Source organism: Hoplias malabaricus, chromosome 3 (assembly GCF_029633855.1).
Source record: "Hoplias malabaricus isolate fHopMal1 chromosome 3, fHopMal1.hap1, whole genome shotgun sequence".
Taxonomy (NCBI): Eukaryota; Metazoa; Chordata; class Actinopteri; order Characiformes; family Erythrinidae; genus Hoplias; species Hoplias malabaricus.
In genome coordinates this window covers 20,558,065-20,577,286 of record NC_089802.1, presented here as the reverse complement: position 1 = coordinate 20,577,286, position 19,222 = coordinate 20,558,065, and the positions used below count along the sequence as shown (strand labels likewise).

The 19,222-nt window shown below is 37.4% G+C and overlaps 1 protein-coding gene across 3 annotated transcripts; it reads right to left on the bottom strand.

Annotated features, from left to right (window-relative positions):
• Positions 1-9,467: 9,467 nt before the first annotated feature.
• ppp1r3cb (protein phosphatase 1, regulatory subunit 3Cb) lies at positions 9,468-18,688 on the bottom strand. Of its 3 annotated transcripts, XM_066666493.1 has the most exons (3): positions 12,707-12,963; positions 12,083-12,231; positions 9,468-11,926 (listed from the first exon to the last, which is right to left on the bottom strand). In XM_066666493.1, exons 2-3 carry the CDS (start codon positions 12,127-12,129, stop codon positions 10,987-10,989), a joined length of 987 nt encoding a protein of 328 aa, XP_066522590.1. In that variant the 5' UTR covers positions 12,130-12,231; positions 12,707-12,963; the 3' UTR covers positions 9,468-10,986. The 3 variants fall into 3 exon arrangements, with proteins under 3 accessions (XP_066522590.1, XP_066522592.1, XP_066522591.1); XM_066666495.1 differs by lacking the exons at positions 12,083-12,231; positions 12,707-12,963 and adding an exon at positions 18,594-18,688; XM_066666494.1 differs by lacking the exon at positions 12,083-12,231 and having other exon boundaries at positions 12,707-12,956.
• Positions 18,689-19,222: the final 534 nt, after the last annotated feature.

The window sequence follows — 19,222 nt, the reverse complement described above, 5'->3', positions numbered from 1 at the left end:
TAATTGTAAACTCTGCAGTGGAACAACTGCTGGTGGGAGGGGCAGTCACACTTTGCCCTATCAGAGGCTCACAGTAACTGGGTATCTAATATATATTTATATATATATATATATATATATATATATATATATATATATATATATATATATATATATATATATTATATCCAATATATATGTATCTAAAGTTATTCACTAGGAAGCAACTTTTGTTCTTCACACTAGTACACAACACATTTTACAAAAGTAAAATTCATTCATTCATTATCTGTAACCGCTTATCCAATTCAGGGTCGCGGTGGGTCCAGAGCCTACCTGGAATCATTGGGCGCAAGGCAGGAATACACCCTGGAGGGGGCGCCAGTCCTTCACAGGGTGACACACACACACATTCACTCACACCTACGGACACTTTTGAGTCGCCAATCCACCTACCAATGTGTGTTTTTGGACTGTGGGAGGAAACTGGAGCACCCGGGGGAAACCCACGCGGACACGGGGAGAACACTCCTCACAGACAGTCACCCAGAGCGGGAATTGAACCCACAACCTCAAGGTCCCTGGAGCTGTGTGACACTACCTGCTGCGCCACCGTGCCGCCCCTAAAGTAAAATACTACTATAATTCTGTATTTGTTTTGTATTTAATGTACATATATAATATCATTCTAGACAAGCACCGCACTTACTGAGAGCATAAATTATTTTACAACTCCAGTTGGGACACTGTGTATAATATTAATAAATGTAAATAATGACACTGAACTGGATAAGCGATTACAGGCAATGAATTAATAAATGACTAAATGATTGAATGTAAAATAGATATGACAATGCTTAGGCACCTCAGAGCAAACATATGTTTTTATTGATTTTTTTATTTATTTATTTATTTTATTGGAAATAAATAAATGTTCTCTACAGAAAACAGAACACTGTACTTCTGCAGGTATTATTGTTTACTTAAATTTACTTAAATTTCACGTTGGAGTAAAATAAAAGTATTAGAACAGTTAAAAGAAAACCATGTAATTCTATTCATTCATTCATTCATTATCTGTAACCCTTATCCAGTTCAGGGTCGCGGTAGGTCCAGAGCCTACCTGGAATCATTGGGCGCAATGTGGGAATACACCCTGGAGGGGGCGCCAGTCCTTCACAGGGCAACACAGACACACACACACACACACACACGTGTGTTTTTGGACTGTGGGAGGAAACCGGAGCACCCAGAGCAAATCCACACAGACACGGGGAGAACACATCAACTCCTCACAGACAGTCACCTGGAGCGGGAATAGAACCCACAACCTCCAGGTCCCTGGAGCTGTGTGACTGCGACACTACCTGCTGCACCACCGTAATGCTGTAACATGTGACCAATAGAACTGCTCCAAAATTAATTGAAAAAACCTTTGCATTTAAAGTAAGTTTAGTAAGATTGATACCTTCCTCTGTAAAGTTTACCATTTTGGAGAGAGGATTTTAAGTGATGATTAAATATTGTATTTTTCACCTGTATTTTAAACAAAAATAAACAGAAATAGCAAGAATTTGCAGAAAAGTGCCAGTTTTAAATTTGTGGTGACGTCTCATAGTTTCACCTGTTTATTTCTTCACAATTTTTATCTGACTCTGTAAGGCCTGTAGTTAGTGTTTAAACAAGTCAGATTGTGTTATTTATAATAACGGAAAAATAACATAAACGACAGGAGCTGTATAATCTCAGCGTACATGAACAATCTGGAATCTCTGCCTGAGCCACAGGAGTAAACAGCACTGGATTGACTTTGGCTAATCCATAAGGCTGTGACGCACTCCAGGCCACGTGGCTGGGCCTGTGCTGGACCTCTGAGCCTATAGCAGCACTGCTAATGACAGTGATATCCGCTGTTACAAGAGCAGGACTCCTGCATCCTCTCTTAATCCCCCCCTGGGCGTCCCACTTTAGCCCTGCCCCTCCTAAGCTGTTATCCACTGCATCATTCCATGGTAAACAACACAAGGGGACGCGATCCAGCTCTGCGGTTATACTCGCACTGACATAGCAGCTATGTCATTATAAACAATGGGAGGCCTTTGTGTTGTTGTTAATAGTTCAAAGTTATAGCAAAAGTTTTCTGTGGTTATTTTGTAAACTGTTCATATACAGCTGAACACCTCTCTTTTAGCATTGGGGCACCTTAAAGTAGCCAACATCACTAGTTACAATGCATCTTTACAGTTTTAAATATACAGTGTATCCGGGCTGTGTTATGGTTACTGACACAATTATTGGAGGAATATAGGGTAATTGTTGTTTTCAAAAAATGTTTTTACAGCATTTTTGAATAAAAATCTTCATATTGTATCCAAAATGTTTTTAAAGTTTAATGTGAATTAATGTAAGGAGGGTGAAGGGTAGTTAAAGTGCAGTGGATGGGTGAAAAAAAAAAAAGAAACCAGAAACAATGGAAATACATAATTTTTTTTGACCATGTATAAAGCACTGTAAGGCAACTAGCCTTTTCAAAACTAGAGGCATGTTAAAATAGATGATGACTAAATAAACAAACAAGAAAGCAAAAAACAAAAAAAGACTTATTTATCATGTGGAATAATGTTGCATATGTGCTCTTTATTACAGCACAATATCAGTGAGCACTTGTCATGTTTACATCACTGCAATGCCAAGTCACATTGAGAGAGAGAGAGAGAGAGAGAGACAAAGTAAAAGAAGAAAATGTCAGTATTGTTGTTAGTGGTGTGCTGTGTGAGAGTGAGAGAGAGAGAGAGAAAGAGAGAGCGAGAGAGACGTGCTGTTTGTATGTTGGGAAATGGCTGACTCACTACACAAACACACACACACACAGACACACACAGATCACTGTGGGATGGGAAGAGTGACATATCTGCTCATGCTCAGGGCTGCATCTGCTCTGATATTAACACTTCTGACACCTAATGCTGAGATCAATGCACAGAGCATGTCACTGCGATCTCTTACATTATACTCCCATTAGCCACAAAATGCTGTGATAAAATCAGGGAAATTAACCATTGCACACATAACTGAACACTCTCCACCACACACACTTTCTCACACTCAAAGTCTGCAATGTCCTGCTTAAGCTGTGGGGCACCATTGTGACCCAGGCATCAGCACCTGACTGTTGGTTTTCCTGGTTTTTCCTCCCTGTGTTCACTCTTGTTTTCATCATCCTTTTTTAAGAAGACAGAACACTATTAGAAATGGGGATAAAATATGGATTTTTCTCATTACAGCACATCTAAGCCTGCATAATTGATATATTTTATTATATAATACAAATAAAATCTTTTGTTTACTTATTTTCTAGTGAAAAAACTAGAAATTCTTTTATTTTACTCTTCTTTTATTTTCAAAATCTTGCTTTAAGTTTTTTTTTTTTTTAATTTTGTGTTTATACACACTTCCAAAGTTCAGTCTCAGAATTTGTTTACATTTACTGATTCTCACTATCAAAACAATATCAAACACATTCACTAAATTTGAGATCTGGAGTGAACCCTCCATTGTTCTGAGAACACCAGCATTTCTCCTTTTCTCAGTAATGGCATTATGACTGCTACACAATCTTTCAGATCCACAGTGTTGAACTGATATATCCCAAGGTTTTTTTTTCCAGATCTGAAGCAAGAGTGGAGCCTGATTTACTCCTGTCTCTCAAAGATGAGCGCTGGAGATACTAGCATTGCTCTATAATACAAGCACAATTACCTGTCAGTATGGAAAGCTTATGAACTAGCTTATAACGAGGAAAAATGCCTATAAAATGACCAAATAATCTTGTAATATACTTACAACAATCTTGCTTTCAGTTGCCAGGGGATCATTAAAACCCTCTGTTATGTAGAGCTGTATTATTTATATCATAGTGAGCTGCGGTTAGTTTTGCTTGATGTTTAAAGCAGTTGCCACTGTGCCAGGGATTTCTGTTATGAGCCAAGGAATGAAAGTGTTTGTGAGGAGGTTAAATCTGCTGAGGAACCGCACAGTGCAGCTGAGTTCAGCTCGAGCCAGACAGCTGCTGACGTAAGTCTGAAGATGCTGACAAATGTGGACTTTGTGTCATGGACTAGAGGCCATTATATTTCTTCTGACCCATGAGGTTCTAATGAACTGGAATTCACTAGCTTAGACTGTATAACTGTGCACTGATATTGGTCAGTGTGTAATAACAGAAAAAATGACCTTGTAAAAAACCACTTTTCAGACAAGGTTAAAGGCAAAATAGACGATTCTGGGGTACTATAATTCTTAAAGCAAAACAAATTTCCCTTGTGTTTGTGTTTATTCATAATACCTGCCTCCCTTAAGGTGGAACAGTATGTTTGCATAAGAAACCGACTGTAGCGTGCATGTGACTGAAAATAACACGTCTTATTATAATAAGATTTGTTTAAATCACTAAAGAAACTCATCTGTAAATTGAGCTAGTTAGTTTTGTAACACTTTGGGTATGCATTTACTTTCATGCAGTAAGTAGTTTCCCAATTTGGAGTCTGTTCCACCTTAAGTAATCTTTAACAGAAATAAATAGCCAATGTTACTCACCTGTGAAGCAGAAATAGAACAGTATCCTCATCTCTTTTCATGTTTTTCAACATTCTGAACTATCTTCATCATCAAAATGTCTCAAGATGTCATTTCTCGCGGCTCAGCCAGCGATGGACAGGGAAATTGTGAGCCATTTTGGACCGAAACCATTTGTTTTCCCCATTTACTGTTAGGTCTGTGTACAAACAACAGATCTTTTTTCCAGAAATCTAGCAAATGTACAGAAAACAGGCTCAGAGTTTTATAAAAAGTGTTTTTTAATTAAAATTCTGTACATTGCCTTTAAGCCTGTTACTGTAGGCCTTATCCATTTTTTTAGCAGATGGTGCCAACCAACAATATCTAAAGTAAAACAATGCTGTAACTTTACTGTAAAACACAGCATAAACTTGACAATAACGTGCAACATGCTGTTTCGTACGTTACATTGTGTTATGGTGTTTGCTATGAATTCTGAAGCTGGAACTTCACATATATTTTTAACAGTTTCCTGTAAAATTTACAGTAAGTACCTTGAACAAAAGCAGCTACATGCTCTATAAGTTTAAGGTCACCATGTTCAGTGCCAAGTATGGGCTGCATGGGTATAAAATCGCAGCATTGAGCCATCCAATACCTTTGGGATGAGTTGGAATGGTGTTTGTAATCCAGAACTAATTATCCAACATCACTATCTGATTTCAATAATGTTTCTAATATAGATACTATTATTATTATTATCATTGTTGCAGGTCTTATGCCTTAATATGTATAAGCTAGGCACTTTCCTTGCATAACCGACCAGGATACTCAGCATCGCTACTTCTGGCTACATCGATATTTGCGTTAATTGGAAATTCAACTCATGTTAATGTATTTGCTCCACGGGATCCCTTTTGGGGTTCATGCTGAGTCATTGGGAACTTCTGATTTGGGAGTTATGCTCACTTTTAAGCATTTGCACAGTCCCTCAGGTTCTGGTTGGAGGAACATACACGGGTTTTATGCGGGTGGGTTACATTTTCTCTTTGTTTTTTTTTTTTTTTCTCCTTCTCTCCTTTTCCCCTCATCAGTTGGCACAGTTTGAATATTATTGAATATTATTTAACACATATTGAATGAATAATTCTAAATTCGCTCCTGGTGCTAATCTTAATTTTTTGACATGGAATGTTAAAGGGATAAATAATCCAATTAAACGCTCTAAAGTATTTGCTCACCTTAAACGTTTAAATGCTGATATTATATTTCTACAGGAAACGCATCTCCAGAACAAAGATCACTACAAATTAAAATGCTCTTGGATTGACCACATTTTCCATTCAACATTTAATTACAAAACTAGAGGAGTGGCCATATTGATCAGGAGAGCGGTCAAATTTACCTTAGAAGATACTATTTCGGATGTGAATGGCAGATATCTGATCACGCGTGGTACCTAATATCAAATTACCTGGTAATTACGTGGTACCTAATACCAAAATTAACTACTACCAAAGTAATATTGGTAAATATCTATGTTCCAAATTTTGACAACCCAGAATTCGCCCACAAGTAACTCCAATCAATTCCCTCATTACACACTCACCTTTTAATACTAGGAGGAGATCTAAACTGCACAATGGACCCAAATCTTGATAGATCAGACTCTTGCTCAATGCCCTGCTCTTTAATATCACAAGCTATCGCTGACTTTATGTCAAAAAACGGTTTTGTTGACCCTTGGAGATTTTATAATCCCTCTGCCAAAGTGCTTTCTTTTTATTCATATCCGCACAAATTATATTCACGTATTAATTATTTTTTTTATTAACAGTTCTCTTATTTCAAAGGTTAATAATATTAGCTATCATCCAATAGTTATCTCAGACCATGCCCCTGTAGCTGTTAACATTACTTTTCCAAATTGTCACAGGTTCATAGTTCCTTGGAAGTTTAATCATCTTCTTCTTTCTGACGATGCTTTTAACTACTTTATTTCTTCTTCTATTGATGAGTATATAACCCTCAAAAAAAAATGATTCCATCTCCTACTCTCTTTTATGGGAATCACTCAAAGCTTATCTACATGGACAAATAATATTTTATACGGCCCGTCTTAACAAAACTCATAAGCTTAAACTACAAAGTCTGCTCACTGAAATTACTAAAGTAGATGAACTCAATTCAACTAGTCCATCACCTCAGCTATTAAAAAAACCATTGGAGTTACTAACTGAATTTGACTTAAACACTACAGCTGAAGGTGAGAAGTTGTTTCTTCGTACGCGTAGCACTTATTTTGAGCAGGGGGAAAAACCATCAACACTTCTGGCTCATCAGTTAAAAAGACAAATAACATCCCGGTCAATATTTCACATCACAGACTCTAATGGCACACTCTCCTCTGACCCCCTATTTATTAATTCCAGTTTTAAAACATTCTATTCCTTACTATATCAATCTGAATCTCCGACTGATGATACAGAGATGTCCTCCTTTGCTGATAATTTGGAACTTCCCTCCATAAATTCCCTTATTGCAGATGATCTTGACTTCCCTTTGACCTTAGAGGAGATATTTCGCTCCATAAGCTCCATGCCAACCAATAAAGCACCTGGTCCTGATGGTTTTACAATAGAATTCTTTAAAAAATTCAATTATGAGGAATCTTTGTTATCAGGCTCCCTCCCTCCAACACTGCAAGGGGCATCCATTTCTGTTCTTTTGAAAAAAGATAAAGACCCCACTACATGTTCTTCATACAGACCTTTATCTCTCTTAAACGTAGATCTCACAATCTTGGCCAAAGTCTTAGCTTTTTTTTTAGAATATGTCCTTCCAGACATAATATCACAGGACTAAACTAATCCACAGCAGCAAACATGGAGAAGGAGATACAGTGAGAGAGAGAGAAAAACAATTCAGTGTATTTACAATGCTTTACATTTATATAAAAAAAAAAAAAAAAAAAAAAAAAAAAAACCACTGAAGAGATGTATGAAAATGTGCATGAACGGAGAAATTTTCATTTAATGGCCAGCAGTGTTTTTTCTATTGGTTTCAGTAATGCCTAAGTTTCAGATTATTGCTTCATCTGGAAAGTGGCTGATAAAATGGTACCACAAAAATAAATTAAACTTCAATGTGAAGCATCTTCCTGTTGTACCAAATTATCCCACTTTCACATTCTTTGATTAAGAAAAGGCATCTTAATCAAAAGGACCCAAATGGTTTTGTTAAAGGTCGGCATCTTTTCTTTAATGTTCGAACCCTTTTAAATGTAATTCATTCAAACCATTCCCGTTTTTTTCCTGAAGTCATTATCTCATTGGATGCTGAAAAGGCGTTTGACTGAGTGGAGTGGAAGTATCTGTTTGCAGTTTTGTGTCGATTTGGATTTGGTGACAAATTTATCTCTTGGATAAAATTAATTTATACCTGCCCTAGAGCGAGTATATACACCAATGGTATCAGCTCAGAACATTTTCCACTGTCTCTAGGGACTAGACAGGGTTGCCCCTTGTCCCCATTATTATTCGCTTTGGCCATCGAACCCGTGTCTGTCTCCTTAGAAAGGTTTCAAGCATACAAACAGACTGGTGAGCTAGCAACAGATGAGGAAACATCCATGAAAATTTTTTTTTTTAAATCTCGAACGTCACCTTTAATGACCAGATAATGAAAAGTCTCCAAAATAATTGGAACCACCTCTATAAATGAGTGTATCGCACTTCGTCTCATTGCATTAGAAGAATAACAGTTCTTTATCTGATCACTGGCAGACATTTTGTAAACAGCAATATAATAGCAGGAATTTTAATCAGCATTTTGTCTGCCAGTGTGTCATGTTTAATCAGAGTGAGCCATAAAACAGGTTTTTTTTAAAGATATACAAAATGTGGGGGAGTGTGGGAGAGTCCGTTTGAACTCCTTAAAAACAGGTGCTGTGACTGCCAAGACAGAAATTACCCATAATACTCTTTTACAAAAGAAAATGTACTCTTTTAGCAAACAAAATAACCTTCAAACTAACCTTAAACATGACTGACTCGTTGGTGGGGTAAATGCAGCTTTATGACTGTTGGCAGGTCAGTGATACCACATGATCACCTTTTTTTTCCGCTGGTGTCAAATATTTGGGAAGTAAATATTGGCAAGCCGATTGTTTTGAAAGAAACATAATCTATGTCAGTAAATGTGGTTAGAAGGGAAGAAAGTTTTCTAAACACTGACTAGCTACATGTGTTTGAAACATCCTGTTAGGCCTAGATATTACACAGCATAAGTGAAATCCGAATTAAACAGGTCGTGTAGGTTCTGACTTCACATTCACGGCTGCAATGACCTTAAATATCCTCTGTGCAGCTGGAAGTTTTCCCAAAATAAACCATCCACTGCCTGATTATTTCTGTGTTCAGTGGCCTGTAATGAGAGGAAGAGGCTGAGGGGAGTTGGGAGATTTTTCCTTTTTTGCCTGTTCTTTTTTTTTTTATCAAACTCCCAAAGGAAAAACAGTACCCCTCCCCCTCTGATTCAAATCAGGGGATTCACTAAAAGCACTGCACCAAGTCAGTTCTACTGAATATCCCCAAGCCATGTAAACATTACCAACTCAGTCATGAGGTATGCTTTAATCAGGCCAGTCTAGGCCAAAAGACAAAATAAACCTCCTTATGTCTTACACCGTGTAAATATTGGTGTTACCAGAGGTGCTCTAATTTACAATAATAATAAAAAGACTAATAATTCAGCAGTTGGAATGTGATGTTATTCTTGGCATGTAAAAAGCTGTATTTAATCAGATTTAGCCTCATGTCTGAACATGCAACAACTGACAAAATGTCAAATGATATTATGTACATCTAAGTGAGCATCATCACCAATATTCATGCAGGGTATATTCCATAATCAAGACATGAGCCTTTTTACAGTACAAACATTAGGTTTTATTTCTAAAAAGGAACATGGGAATCTGTAAATTATTTCAGATGACCTTCTGTAAAAAACATACCAGGCATGCACCACAGTGCGTGCAGCCTTTTTATACATTCAACATACATAATCCATCTCTGGAATAAACAGCATTTCCAACAACATCATTCGAAAGTTTATCAACCAGACCATTTTCTTTCTCCATTAGAAGACAGGGAGGAAACAAGCATGAGAAAGGCAAAAACTAATCTCATTCAGTAGCTGACTCCACACAGACTTCTGTCTGGATAACTACACTTACTATCATTACCATTAAATAACATTCATTTTTCCCCCTCATAATTCATCTCAAGTGCCAGGAGGGTTCTTCACATGCCACAGGCCTATAAAACAAAGCAGCGAAACACTGACAAACTAATCCACAGCAGCAAACATGAAGAAGGAGATACAGTGAGAGAGAGAGAAAAACAATTCAGTGTATTTACAATGCTTTACATTTATATAAAAAAAAAAAAAAAAACCCACTGAAAAGATGTATGAAAATGTGCATGAACGGAGAAATTTTCATTTAATGGCCAGCAGTGTTTTTTCTATTGGTTTCAGTAATGCATAAGTTTCAGATTATTGCTTCATCTGGAAAGTGGCTGATAAAATGGTACCACAAAAATAAATTAAACTTCAATGTGAAGCATCTTCCTGTTGTACCAAATTATCCCACTTTCACATTCTTTGATTAAGAAAAGGCATCTTAAAGTGCAAAATCCCCTCCACTGGATCAGTCACAATCCACAAGCAGGAGATAGATCCTCCTTAAATAAACGCAGTGTTTCAGAGTAGCCATAGGGCAAGATTGATGATTTTTCTCAAATGTTGTATACTGATCTTCAAGTTAAGCATTTAAAACGAGAAAAAAAAAATCTATTAAAAAGAAACAATTGCACAATAGTCTTGTTTCCAAAAAGGAAAGAAAATTGCCCTTGTCAAAAGATGGAAATTTTCAAATAGCTAATGCCTTTATAGCACAAAAAATTTGACTAACAATCAGAATTACAAAGGAAGGCAATATGTTATAACATTTATCAGTTTAGAACACATTAAATTTTGTAATTTCTTTAGTGCACAGTACAACTAGGAGAAATTAAACCATTACCTATTATCTCAAGTCCTGCAGCTGGCTAAATTGCATGTAGTTTTAAGTGTAGCTTGTGAAAAATGTTCATTTTTGGAACTGTTTAAAAATATATTTTATTCCTAAATTTGCCAATAAATTATGCCCCCAATTAGACATTTTCACACTTGAATCAGGAGTACAGCCATTAAAGGACACAGGTTTTGAAGGGCTTGAGAGACAAATTAATGGCTTATTTTTAAACTTTAACTTCTACTTATTTTAGTATGTATTTATTAGTACAACCTTATATCTGACAATTCTGAAATCGAGCCAGGATCTTCATTTTCAATACTTCCTCACATTACAGATATTACCCATAGAACTTCCTGTGGCCTTGATGGGCCTCACCAGTAGGGGGTATTGTTCTCGATGTGACCCCAGCTTTGCCACTCAGGAAAAAAGCCACTGGATGTCCTTGGGCTCCCAAACTGATCAAACTCCATCTCTGGCCTTTTGCCTGCACTCTTTATTTCAGATGGTGTCTGAGTGACATGGTTGGGATGATCACTCTCTGTGTCTTCATTTATCAGCCTGTAGTTCTTGCCATCATTATTATCCCAGTATATCTGGTTGTGTGTTTTGTAGGATATGCAGAACTCCACTTTATCTCCAATGGGCACATGGCTAGGCAGGTCGATGGCAAAGGAGAAGGTGTCAATGTCCGCACAACCATAAACATTGTTCATGTAGGCACAGGGAAAGTCTGTGTAACTTTTCCAAGAGTCAAATGTTATCCGGACCTGAACTGACTTTTCGAAACTTATATTGCTGACTTTCACCGTGCCACTGAGAGCTTTATCTTGGATCACACAGTGCTCTAAACACACCATGTTCTTTTTGAGTCGATTCCGGAAGTCCAGGTAGTCGGCAGCAGGCTGATGGAAGTCCAAAATGAAACTCTTCTCCTTCTCCACCTTCAGGCCCACAATGGCATTCTCCAAGTCTGACAGCTCAAACTGCAAGTCAGAGAGAGGGTCCTCTTCAAACTCCTTGAATACATGGATGGCTGTGAGGGACATTCCCTTGGAGTCGGCAAAGACAACCCTTTTCTTGGCTTTGCCTTTAGGATTCTTCCATCCTCGGTTGGAGGGGTCAACCTCCGGCTTGGAACTGATGCACGGCCTCAGTGGTTTGTACTGGTTGAGCAGGTTCCTAGACTTGCAGTCCTCATATGAACTGAGGAAGCTGCGGAGGGGGGGAGAGTGCGCCAAGCAGATTCTCATGGCCACGTCCACAGGCATGATCGGAGAGGGCATCGGCCTGGGATTCAAGATGTGCAAAACCCTGTTGTTGGAGAAAGAATGCATCATTGATGAAGTCTGCACAAGTTGTTAAATGTAGATGCATACATTTTCATACATAATGGATTACAGCGATTTTTTTAATATAAAAATATAGGCAAAGAGAGCACATATTGATGTTGATACAATAAATACATGCCTGAATATAGTGTGATGAATGTATGCTGAATATACTGAAATGACCATTTTTTTCCGTCATATACAAATGCTGATTCTGCCTTGTGAAATTACATGCCTGGTGAAGTTAGACGATCTGTAGCTTTTCCAAGTGAAAGAAAGTTAACAAGTCTACTGGGAACATAAGTACATATAAAGTTAGCCTCCCCCAATATTTTAACTGCATGAATATAAAAAGTACACAATATTCCAGATATAATAAATATATAATCCCCTGCAGATGAAGTGGTCACTAAAATTTACTTATAAAAAGTCTACAAAACATGTCATTCGACCAAAGGTTCTGAACTGAATTGAAGGCTTTGAATTGCAGTGAGCGAAGGCTAACGTTAGGTCCTTAAATGGATTTGGAAGCTAAATGACCAAGAGAAATAAACAAAGGCGAAGGGAACAAGGGCAGTGATAAACTGTCGAACCTAACAAGTCACAGTAACTGAAGAAAAATCCAAAACAAGTCAATTAAACCACGCTAAAGCTTCGGTTAAACAGAACGTTTCGTCTTCCCAAACTCCCATCGTCCCTCCAGCTCCACTTTTTCCAGTTTAGTTAATGACGCACTAAACTCCAAACCTAACGTAACTCTCACCTGGTGCAGTTCATTCGTAAACGCAGTGATACCCAAAATCAGCGGCAAAATACCAACAGAGTTCGCCGTGAAAACAAGCAAATTCCACACGAGTTAAAAAGGAATCACTTTTTTCCTTCTTTCCACGGTGTGTTTGCTCATGTCTGGCCGCTCTCTGTGAACGTTTCTCCGCTGGCACACCCCCCGCAGTCCCACAGCATTAGAATGGCACAGCGGATTTTTACCACAGCTCCTCAGCCATAGGACTGCCCCCTCAATGTCTCCACCAATTAAAGAACAGAAACAGGACCTAGCAGCCAATCAGAGGGCACACACATAACAATGTGCCTTATCAGACGGAAGATATGAAACAGAATGGACAATTAAATTATAGGCTCTGCTCACTGTGACCAATCAAGTTACAATCACAAAACAAAATGACCAATCAGCGGCCGGACTAGGATTATTGGCTAGGGCGCGGAAAGAGCCAGAAGGGGCGGAGCTACGGACGACTGTTGAACAGAGCTGTTTACTGAGACAAGAGAAGCGCAGCGCTGATTTCCCGTGGAAGGCCTTCTTGACAAACTCGGGAGAAAATACTGTTAACTTGTTCGTTTCGGTTTGGTACATCAAAATAGTGGCTAATATTCTTGAAATATTAACTGACAAAATCACCAAGTATCATGAAACAATTACAATATGTATCTAAGGCAGTTATTGAATATACCGACTCATGTAGCAAATAGACGTATATAGCTAACTTATTTATCAAAAATAGGTTTATATATAAAACATTCTGCCTTATCTTCTGTAAGTATTAATGTATTATCTGACATATCTGCTATTTATCTGTCTTACATCCCTTTCAAACATACATAACCCAGATATTACCTGTAGGAGCTGTATGTGTGAATGCCAATTAGGGCTGTGCCATATCGTATCGTTCGCAATAATATCATTTTTAAAACGATTTAAAAAATAAGTATCCTGATATTAGTGATATTCTGACTTAATGACGTCATGCAGTTACCATAATACAGCATACGTTTTATACATGAGTCATTTAGCTACAGTGAAATACAGTGGAATGTGACTCAGACAGGAATTTGTCCAAAAAAGGGGAGAGAATTGTGGAGGTGGTTTGGTTACAAAATATCAGATGAACCATGTTATGTTAGAAAAAAAGAAGCCTTTAATATTGTAATTGTACATTAAATGCATTTAATTAAATATGTTTCAAATTAATATATAATTTATTTTCTTGCAATAGTCTGTTCTTGAAATCGATGAAAGTACTTTTCAGTGTGTTTTCATATCACTAAGAATATCTTCATCCCCAAAATACTTTGTATGTTACATGGACTTTATCCTGTCAGCCTCCTAGTACACAGTCTGGGTGATGTCAGAGTGAGTCCATGTGTGAATATAGAAAGTAATATTCCAAAGAATTCAGTGAATGCTTGCCATGCCTCCTGCACACCATACAGAGATGCATAACCTTGCCTAATCCATTTCCAGCCGAGAGACCCGAGATTCGAGATTGTGAGATGACTTTCTTACATATAATGTAAATATAACGTAAAATAAAGTTAGGGTTTCTTTAAGTATTAGTTTAAATACAGCTAATTTTTACATTTTTGAGAAATTAAGTCATCCAGACATTAAGAGACACCATTCTGACATACTTAGTCACAAATCCAATACGCTGCTACCAAAAACAGAACAGAGCAACAATATACAGTTGAGAATTGATTTCAGTTCTTTCCTTGGCTCTGTAATTTCGAGAAGGTCAGTGTGGCCTCTGTCCACAGCTGAAAGTCCACGATAATGGATGTTGTGCAGACAATATCATTTTCCATTGCCTGCACACTGGGAATATGTTTCTGAAGCTGTAAACATGGAAATTAAATTTGCTCTAGTTGCATGTGTTTCAACCTTTGTGGGGTATAATCTGTGCTTAAGTAAGTCAAGTTGGCTAGAGTTGTGTTATAATCTTATAATCTTTAATGATTATGCCATAAATCCAGTCACCTTGACTTACTACAATAAGACAATTCAGTGACCTGTTTAATTTGACACATTTGCAGACAGCTTGCTTTCAATTGCTACAATGATAAAGGCCTTTTTATTCCCAAACAAAAAATAGGCCCATTACCCAACTAGTAATGTTTATTTTGTGAGAAAAGGGCATGGAGTATATTACTCATGCAGCTGTTTGAAGGGTTGCATGGTTTCACACACTTGCACTGGACATGCAGTACATGACTTATATTTGCTGCATTAACAGCAGTCCTGTTTATTTTTTTCCCCAATTCTGGAATTTACATATTAAGGCCAAATATTTGTGGACACCTGCTTATTCAGCATTTCTTCTGAAATAAAGAGTTTTGTTCTTCTTTCAGTAACTGCTAGTACACTTCTGGGAAGACTTTAAAATAGATTACAATAGATTTTGAATGGAACATTCTTGTGAGGATTTAATGGCATTAAGTCAGTAGAGCGTTATAAATCACTCCAGCTCATCCCAGAGGTAGTGGATGGTGCTTCAAAAATAAGAAAATTCAATGTAACTGTTTCATAGTCCAATACTGTGGGACTTTATACCCAACTAATGTTATGGATTGTGATGATTTTAAAATCATGTGCAGTTGCTTTCAGCACACCGAATGACTGGTGACATTTTATCAAAAGTATAAGCACTGTATTGTGTTATTTTGGTTTTATTTCATTAGCATATTTTCATGATCTTATTTTCATTAGATTATGGGTGGATTACTATCAATGGCAATATATCAATGAACTATTCATTGAGTTTCTGGGCATATGGCACCAAATCTGAAATGCCCCAGGCACCAAACTAATTTAATCTGGCCCTGTTTGGTCCAAGCACATGCATTTACTACAATGCACTAAGGTGTGGTTTCCATTAATTTTTCACATTACGAAACATAATACTGAGGCTAGTGACCTAGATGTATCAGAGATTTTGTACAAAATATGGCATGGTGGTGCAGCAGGTAGTGTCGCAGTCACACAGCTCCAGGGACCTGGAGACCGTGGGTTCAAGTCCCACTCCTGGCGACTGTCTGTGAGGAGTTGGTGTGTTCTCCCTGTGTTTGCGTGGGTTGCCTCCGGGTGCTCCGGTTTCCTCCCACAGTCTGAAAAACACACGTCAGTAGGTGGATTGGAGACTCAAAAGTGTCCATAGGTTTGTGAATGAATGTGTGAGTGTGTGTCACCCTGCGAAGGACTAGCGCCCCCTCCAGGGTGTATTCCTGACTTGCGCCCAGTGATTCTGGGTGGGCTCTGGACCAAGACTTCACAGTGCAATAAAACAGAAAATGAAATCAATAAACTTTTGTATGATCAATATGTTTTTTTTATATTAGGCTTCAGTTTTTACACCATGGCTATTTAAGTGGGCTCAGAGACCCTGGTGGTAAAGTGTTAACATCACATACTGGTACACTGGATGCCTAAGGAGTCAACCATCACTCAGAAAACGTGACCTGCCCCATTTATCAGCAGAGTTTAAAATGGGAAGATATTCCGGCAAGCAGAAGTTGTTCATAGTGTAATGCAATAAATGCCTTTCATTAACTCCTACGTGTTTCTCACATCATTGCTGCCTTACACTAAATAACACCTCTCAGCATACAGGGAATGATTTGCTCTGTGACAATACTAAGTTTATAAAAGCAAGACTTTTAAAAAGAAGTAAATGGTGTGTGTCTGCTTGAGTATACAAGTAAACTTTTACAAGTAATAGTGCTTTGCTTGGGTTAAGTTTAAATAAGTCACTTTTAAGACCAACAAACACTACATGTGCATTACTTCAGCCTAAAATAATAAGAGAAGTACAGGCTGTTACTAAATAAAAACTAATAAAAAATCACACTTTATCCTTCATTTCAGAAGAAATGTTGGACCAGTCACTCTCCAAAAAGTTGGCTATGTATTATGGTTACAGTTACAGGCATTTTGTTTTGTACAGGTGTTTTGTTTCTGTGTGACTAGTTTTAGTGGAGCATATTTTCATCTGATCGTGCTTCTTGTTTTAAGTTTATGGTACACCAGTGTTGTGGTTTACAGCTCTTAGGCAAAGGGAAACAGCTTGCAAAATATGGTGGCCACATTCATTATTACAGCAAGAGTTCTAATGCATAAAAATAACCTACTGACCCAGTGTGTACTATTGCTTACACTGGTTCAAATAAGACTGTGTTGTATGCTTAATTTTACTGAACCAAGCTTTATTTTTATTTTATTAATGTCTAAATATCTAATGTTTAAGATACGTAATTTGGGGAACGGGTGGCACAGTGGTGCATCCGGTAGTGTCGCAGTCACACAGCTCCAGGGACCTGGGTGTTGTGTGCTCAAAAAAAGAAAGTTTAATTGAAGACATTACAAACATGATACAGTAATACCTTGACTTATAAGTGTAACTCGTTCTGTAAACTAGCTTGTAACTCGGTTTGCTCGTATATCAAATTATATTTCCTCTTTAAAATGAATTGAAATGCCATTAATCCCCCCCATACACACACACATTTGTAAATAAGAAAAAATTACAAATTTAGAAAAAAACACATAATACAAGAGAATGTAATGAAATAACCTGGTTCAATTAAGTGTTTTTAGCTTGAAGATCAGACAAAGATGCTGGCGGAGGTAGAGGATGCTGGGAGAGTTTTATCTTTTTCTGCTTAACTAGAGATGCATGGCAGGATAACCAAGTGAACTGAACATTCGCTGGAAAATGCAACGCCCTTGGGCTCAAAACGTGTTGGCTTCTCAGAGTGTTCAGTTCCATTGGTTATCCTTCTGTGCATCTCTAGTTGAGCACACAACAGCGACAGAGCAGAAAAAGATCAAACTAAGCTAAGATGTTAACACGTTAACGCGTTTTGTGTTACCATGTTTTGAGCCTTGTAGCGAGTGTCCTAAGCTTGCTCAGATCTCAGCTGGCATCATAAAGCAAAACGTCGAACGAGTGACGGCTCGTATCTTGGAACAATTGTAAGTTGATTGACTCATAAGTCAAGGTTTTAAATGTTATTGTTTTTTTTATGGCAATTAAAAAAATAAATTACATAGATACTGTTACACTACTGCTGTTTTCAGTGTTTCAGCCTAAACAACACAGGCATGAAATGTAATGTATAAAAACCACACAAATAGATAGAAACAATAGAATATAAACTTGTTGCACCATCCAACCCTCAATGGATTTTTGTCAGCCACCATTAGTAATTCTTCAAACTCCATGGCATAATATTATGAGCTGCCATTGTCAATCAGTTAGATTTACAAATGCCTACTTTCTCTGAGTCAAATTAGCACCCTGTAAACTTTGTATGTGCCATTTTAGTACTTGGCTCACTTGGAATCACAAGTAAGCAGGTATTAAAAATACTCAAAAACACTCAGTACCAGGTTCCAGATATAATGGAAAAGCAAAAAAAGCCAAGTAGAGTAGTGTAGGTAGTAGGTACCATGCAGCCATGTAAGATTTGCACACATAAAATGTATTAACATTATTGTATGTTATGATGGAATGTATAATTAAAATTTTGAATATGGCACGCTTTTCAATTTGCAATTTTTATATGATATTGGATTGTTCAGACTAAACGCAATCTTTAAAAGTCTATAAAACGTGAGATATATTTTCTTAAATGTTTTCCTGTTTTGATTTGCGTCAGGTTTGAAAGACATAAATAAAAATCGGTGGCTTTAATGCTAGAAAGGAATAGCATTTTGATTTAACTTCCGAAGACCATCAACAACCTTAGAATATCACCTTTTTGGATCTTATTTCAAACATAACAATAGCAAGGAAAACAGTTTCAGCAACAGCCAGAGAGATGAAAGATGCTAAAAGCAAATTTAATATCTGAATTACCTTTATAGAAACCGCTATGCTGTTTTTCTGCGGTTGAGGTTTAAGTGTGCCGTATTTCAAAGTGTCTCGCTTGTAAACATGCCTCCTAAGCTACACTACTCAGTATATTAACAGTTCCGCAAACTTTCAAAACAGGAAGTTTACTATCAGATTGTCTTCTTTGTGCATTTGCCTGCAACAGTATTCTCAAGTTTCACTCTCACATTTACTGCCAACACCTTTCAACCATGAAAAATGTGAAATTTCTGTTGATGCTGTTAAAAAACTGTCCAATTGTTTTTAGAGTGCAGAACAAAAGTTCATCTGTTAGACACAGTGCAAAGTGTCTGGTCTAACAGATACCCCTGGTTGAATGCCATGTTCTGTTAATCTAGTTTTTGTTGGAAGCATAGATCTTCTTAGTCCTGTCCAGAACAAAGCACAATTTTAAAATCGTCCAACTGATGACAGATGTAATAATAATATGTTTAATTTATATAGCTTTCTCAAACTCAAGGACACTTTCCATAGAATAAACAGGGGGAAAAAAAAGATGTAGCATTAGGAGTCTAGTCCAAGGGGATTCCAATCTCAGTCTGCCAAATAGAATACAGTGGTGTTATTCAATTCACTATATCAGCTGAACTTTA

Excerpts from the sequence above, each read along its gene's own strand:
- ppp1r3cb (XM_066666493.1), bottom strand. The coding sequence starts at position 12,129 with ATGGTCATTTCAGTATATTCAGCATACATTCATCACACTATATTCAG. Across the intron at positions 11,927-12,082 it reads ATTCATCACACTATATTCAG|GGTTTTGCACATCTTGAATC; the intron begins GCATGTATTTAT and ends CTCCAACAACAG.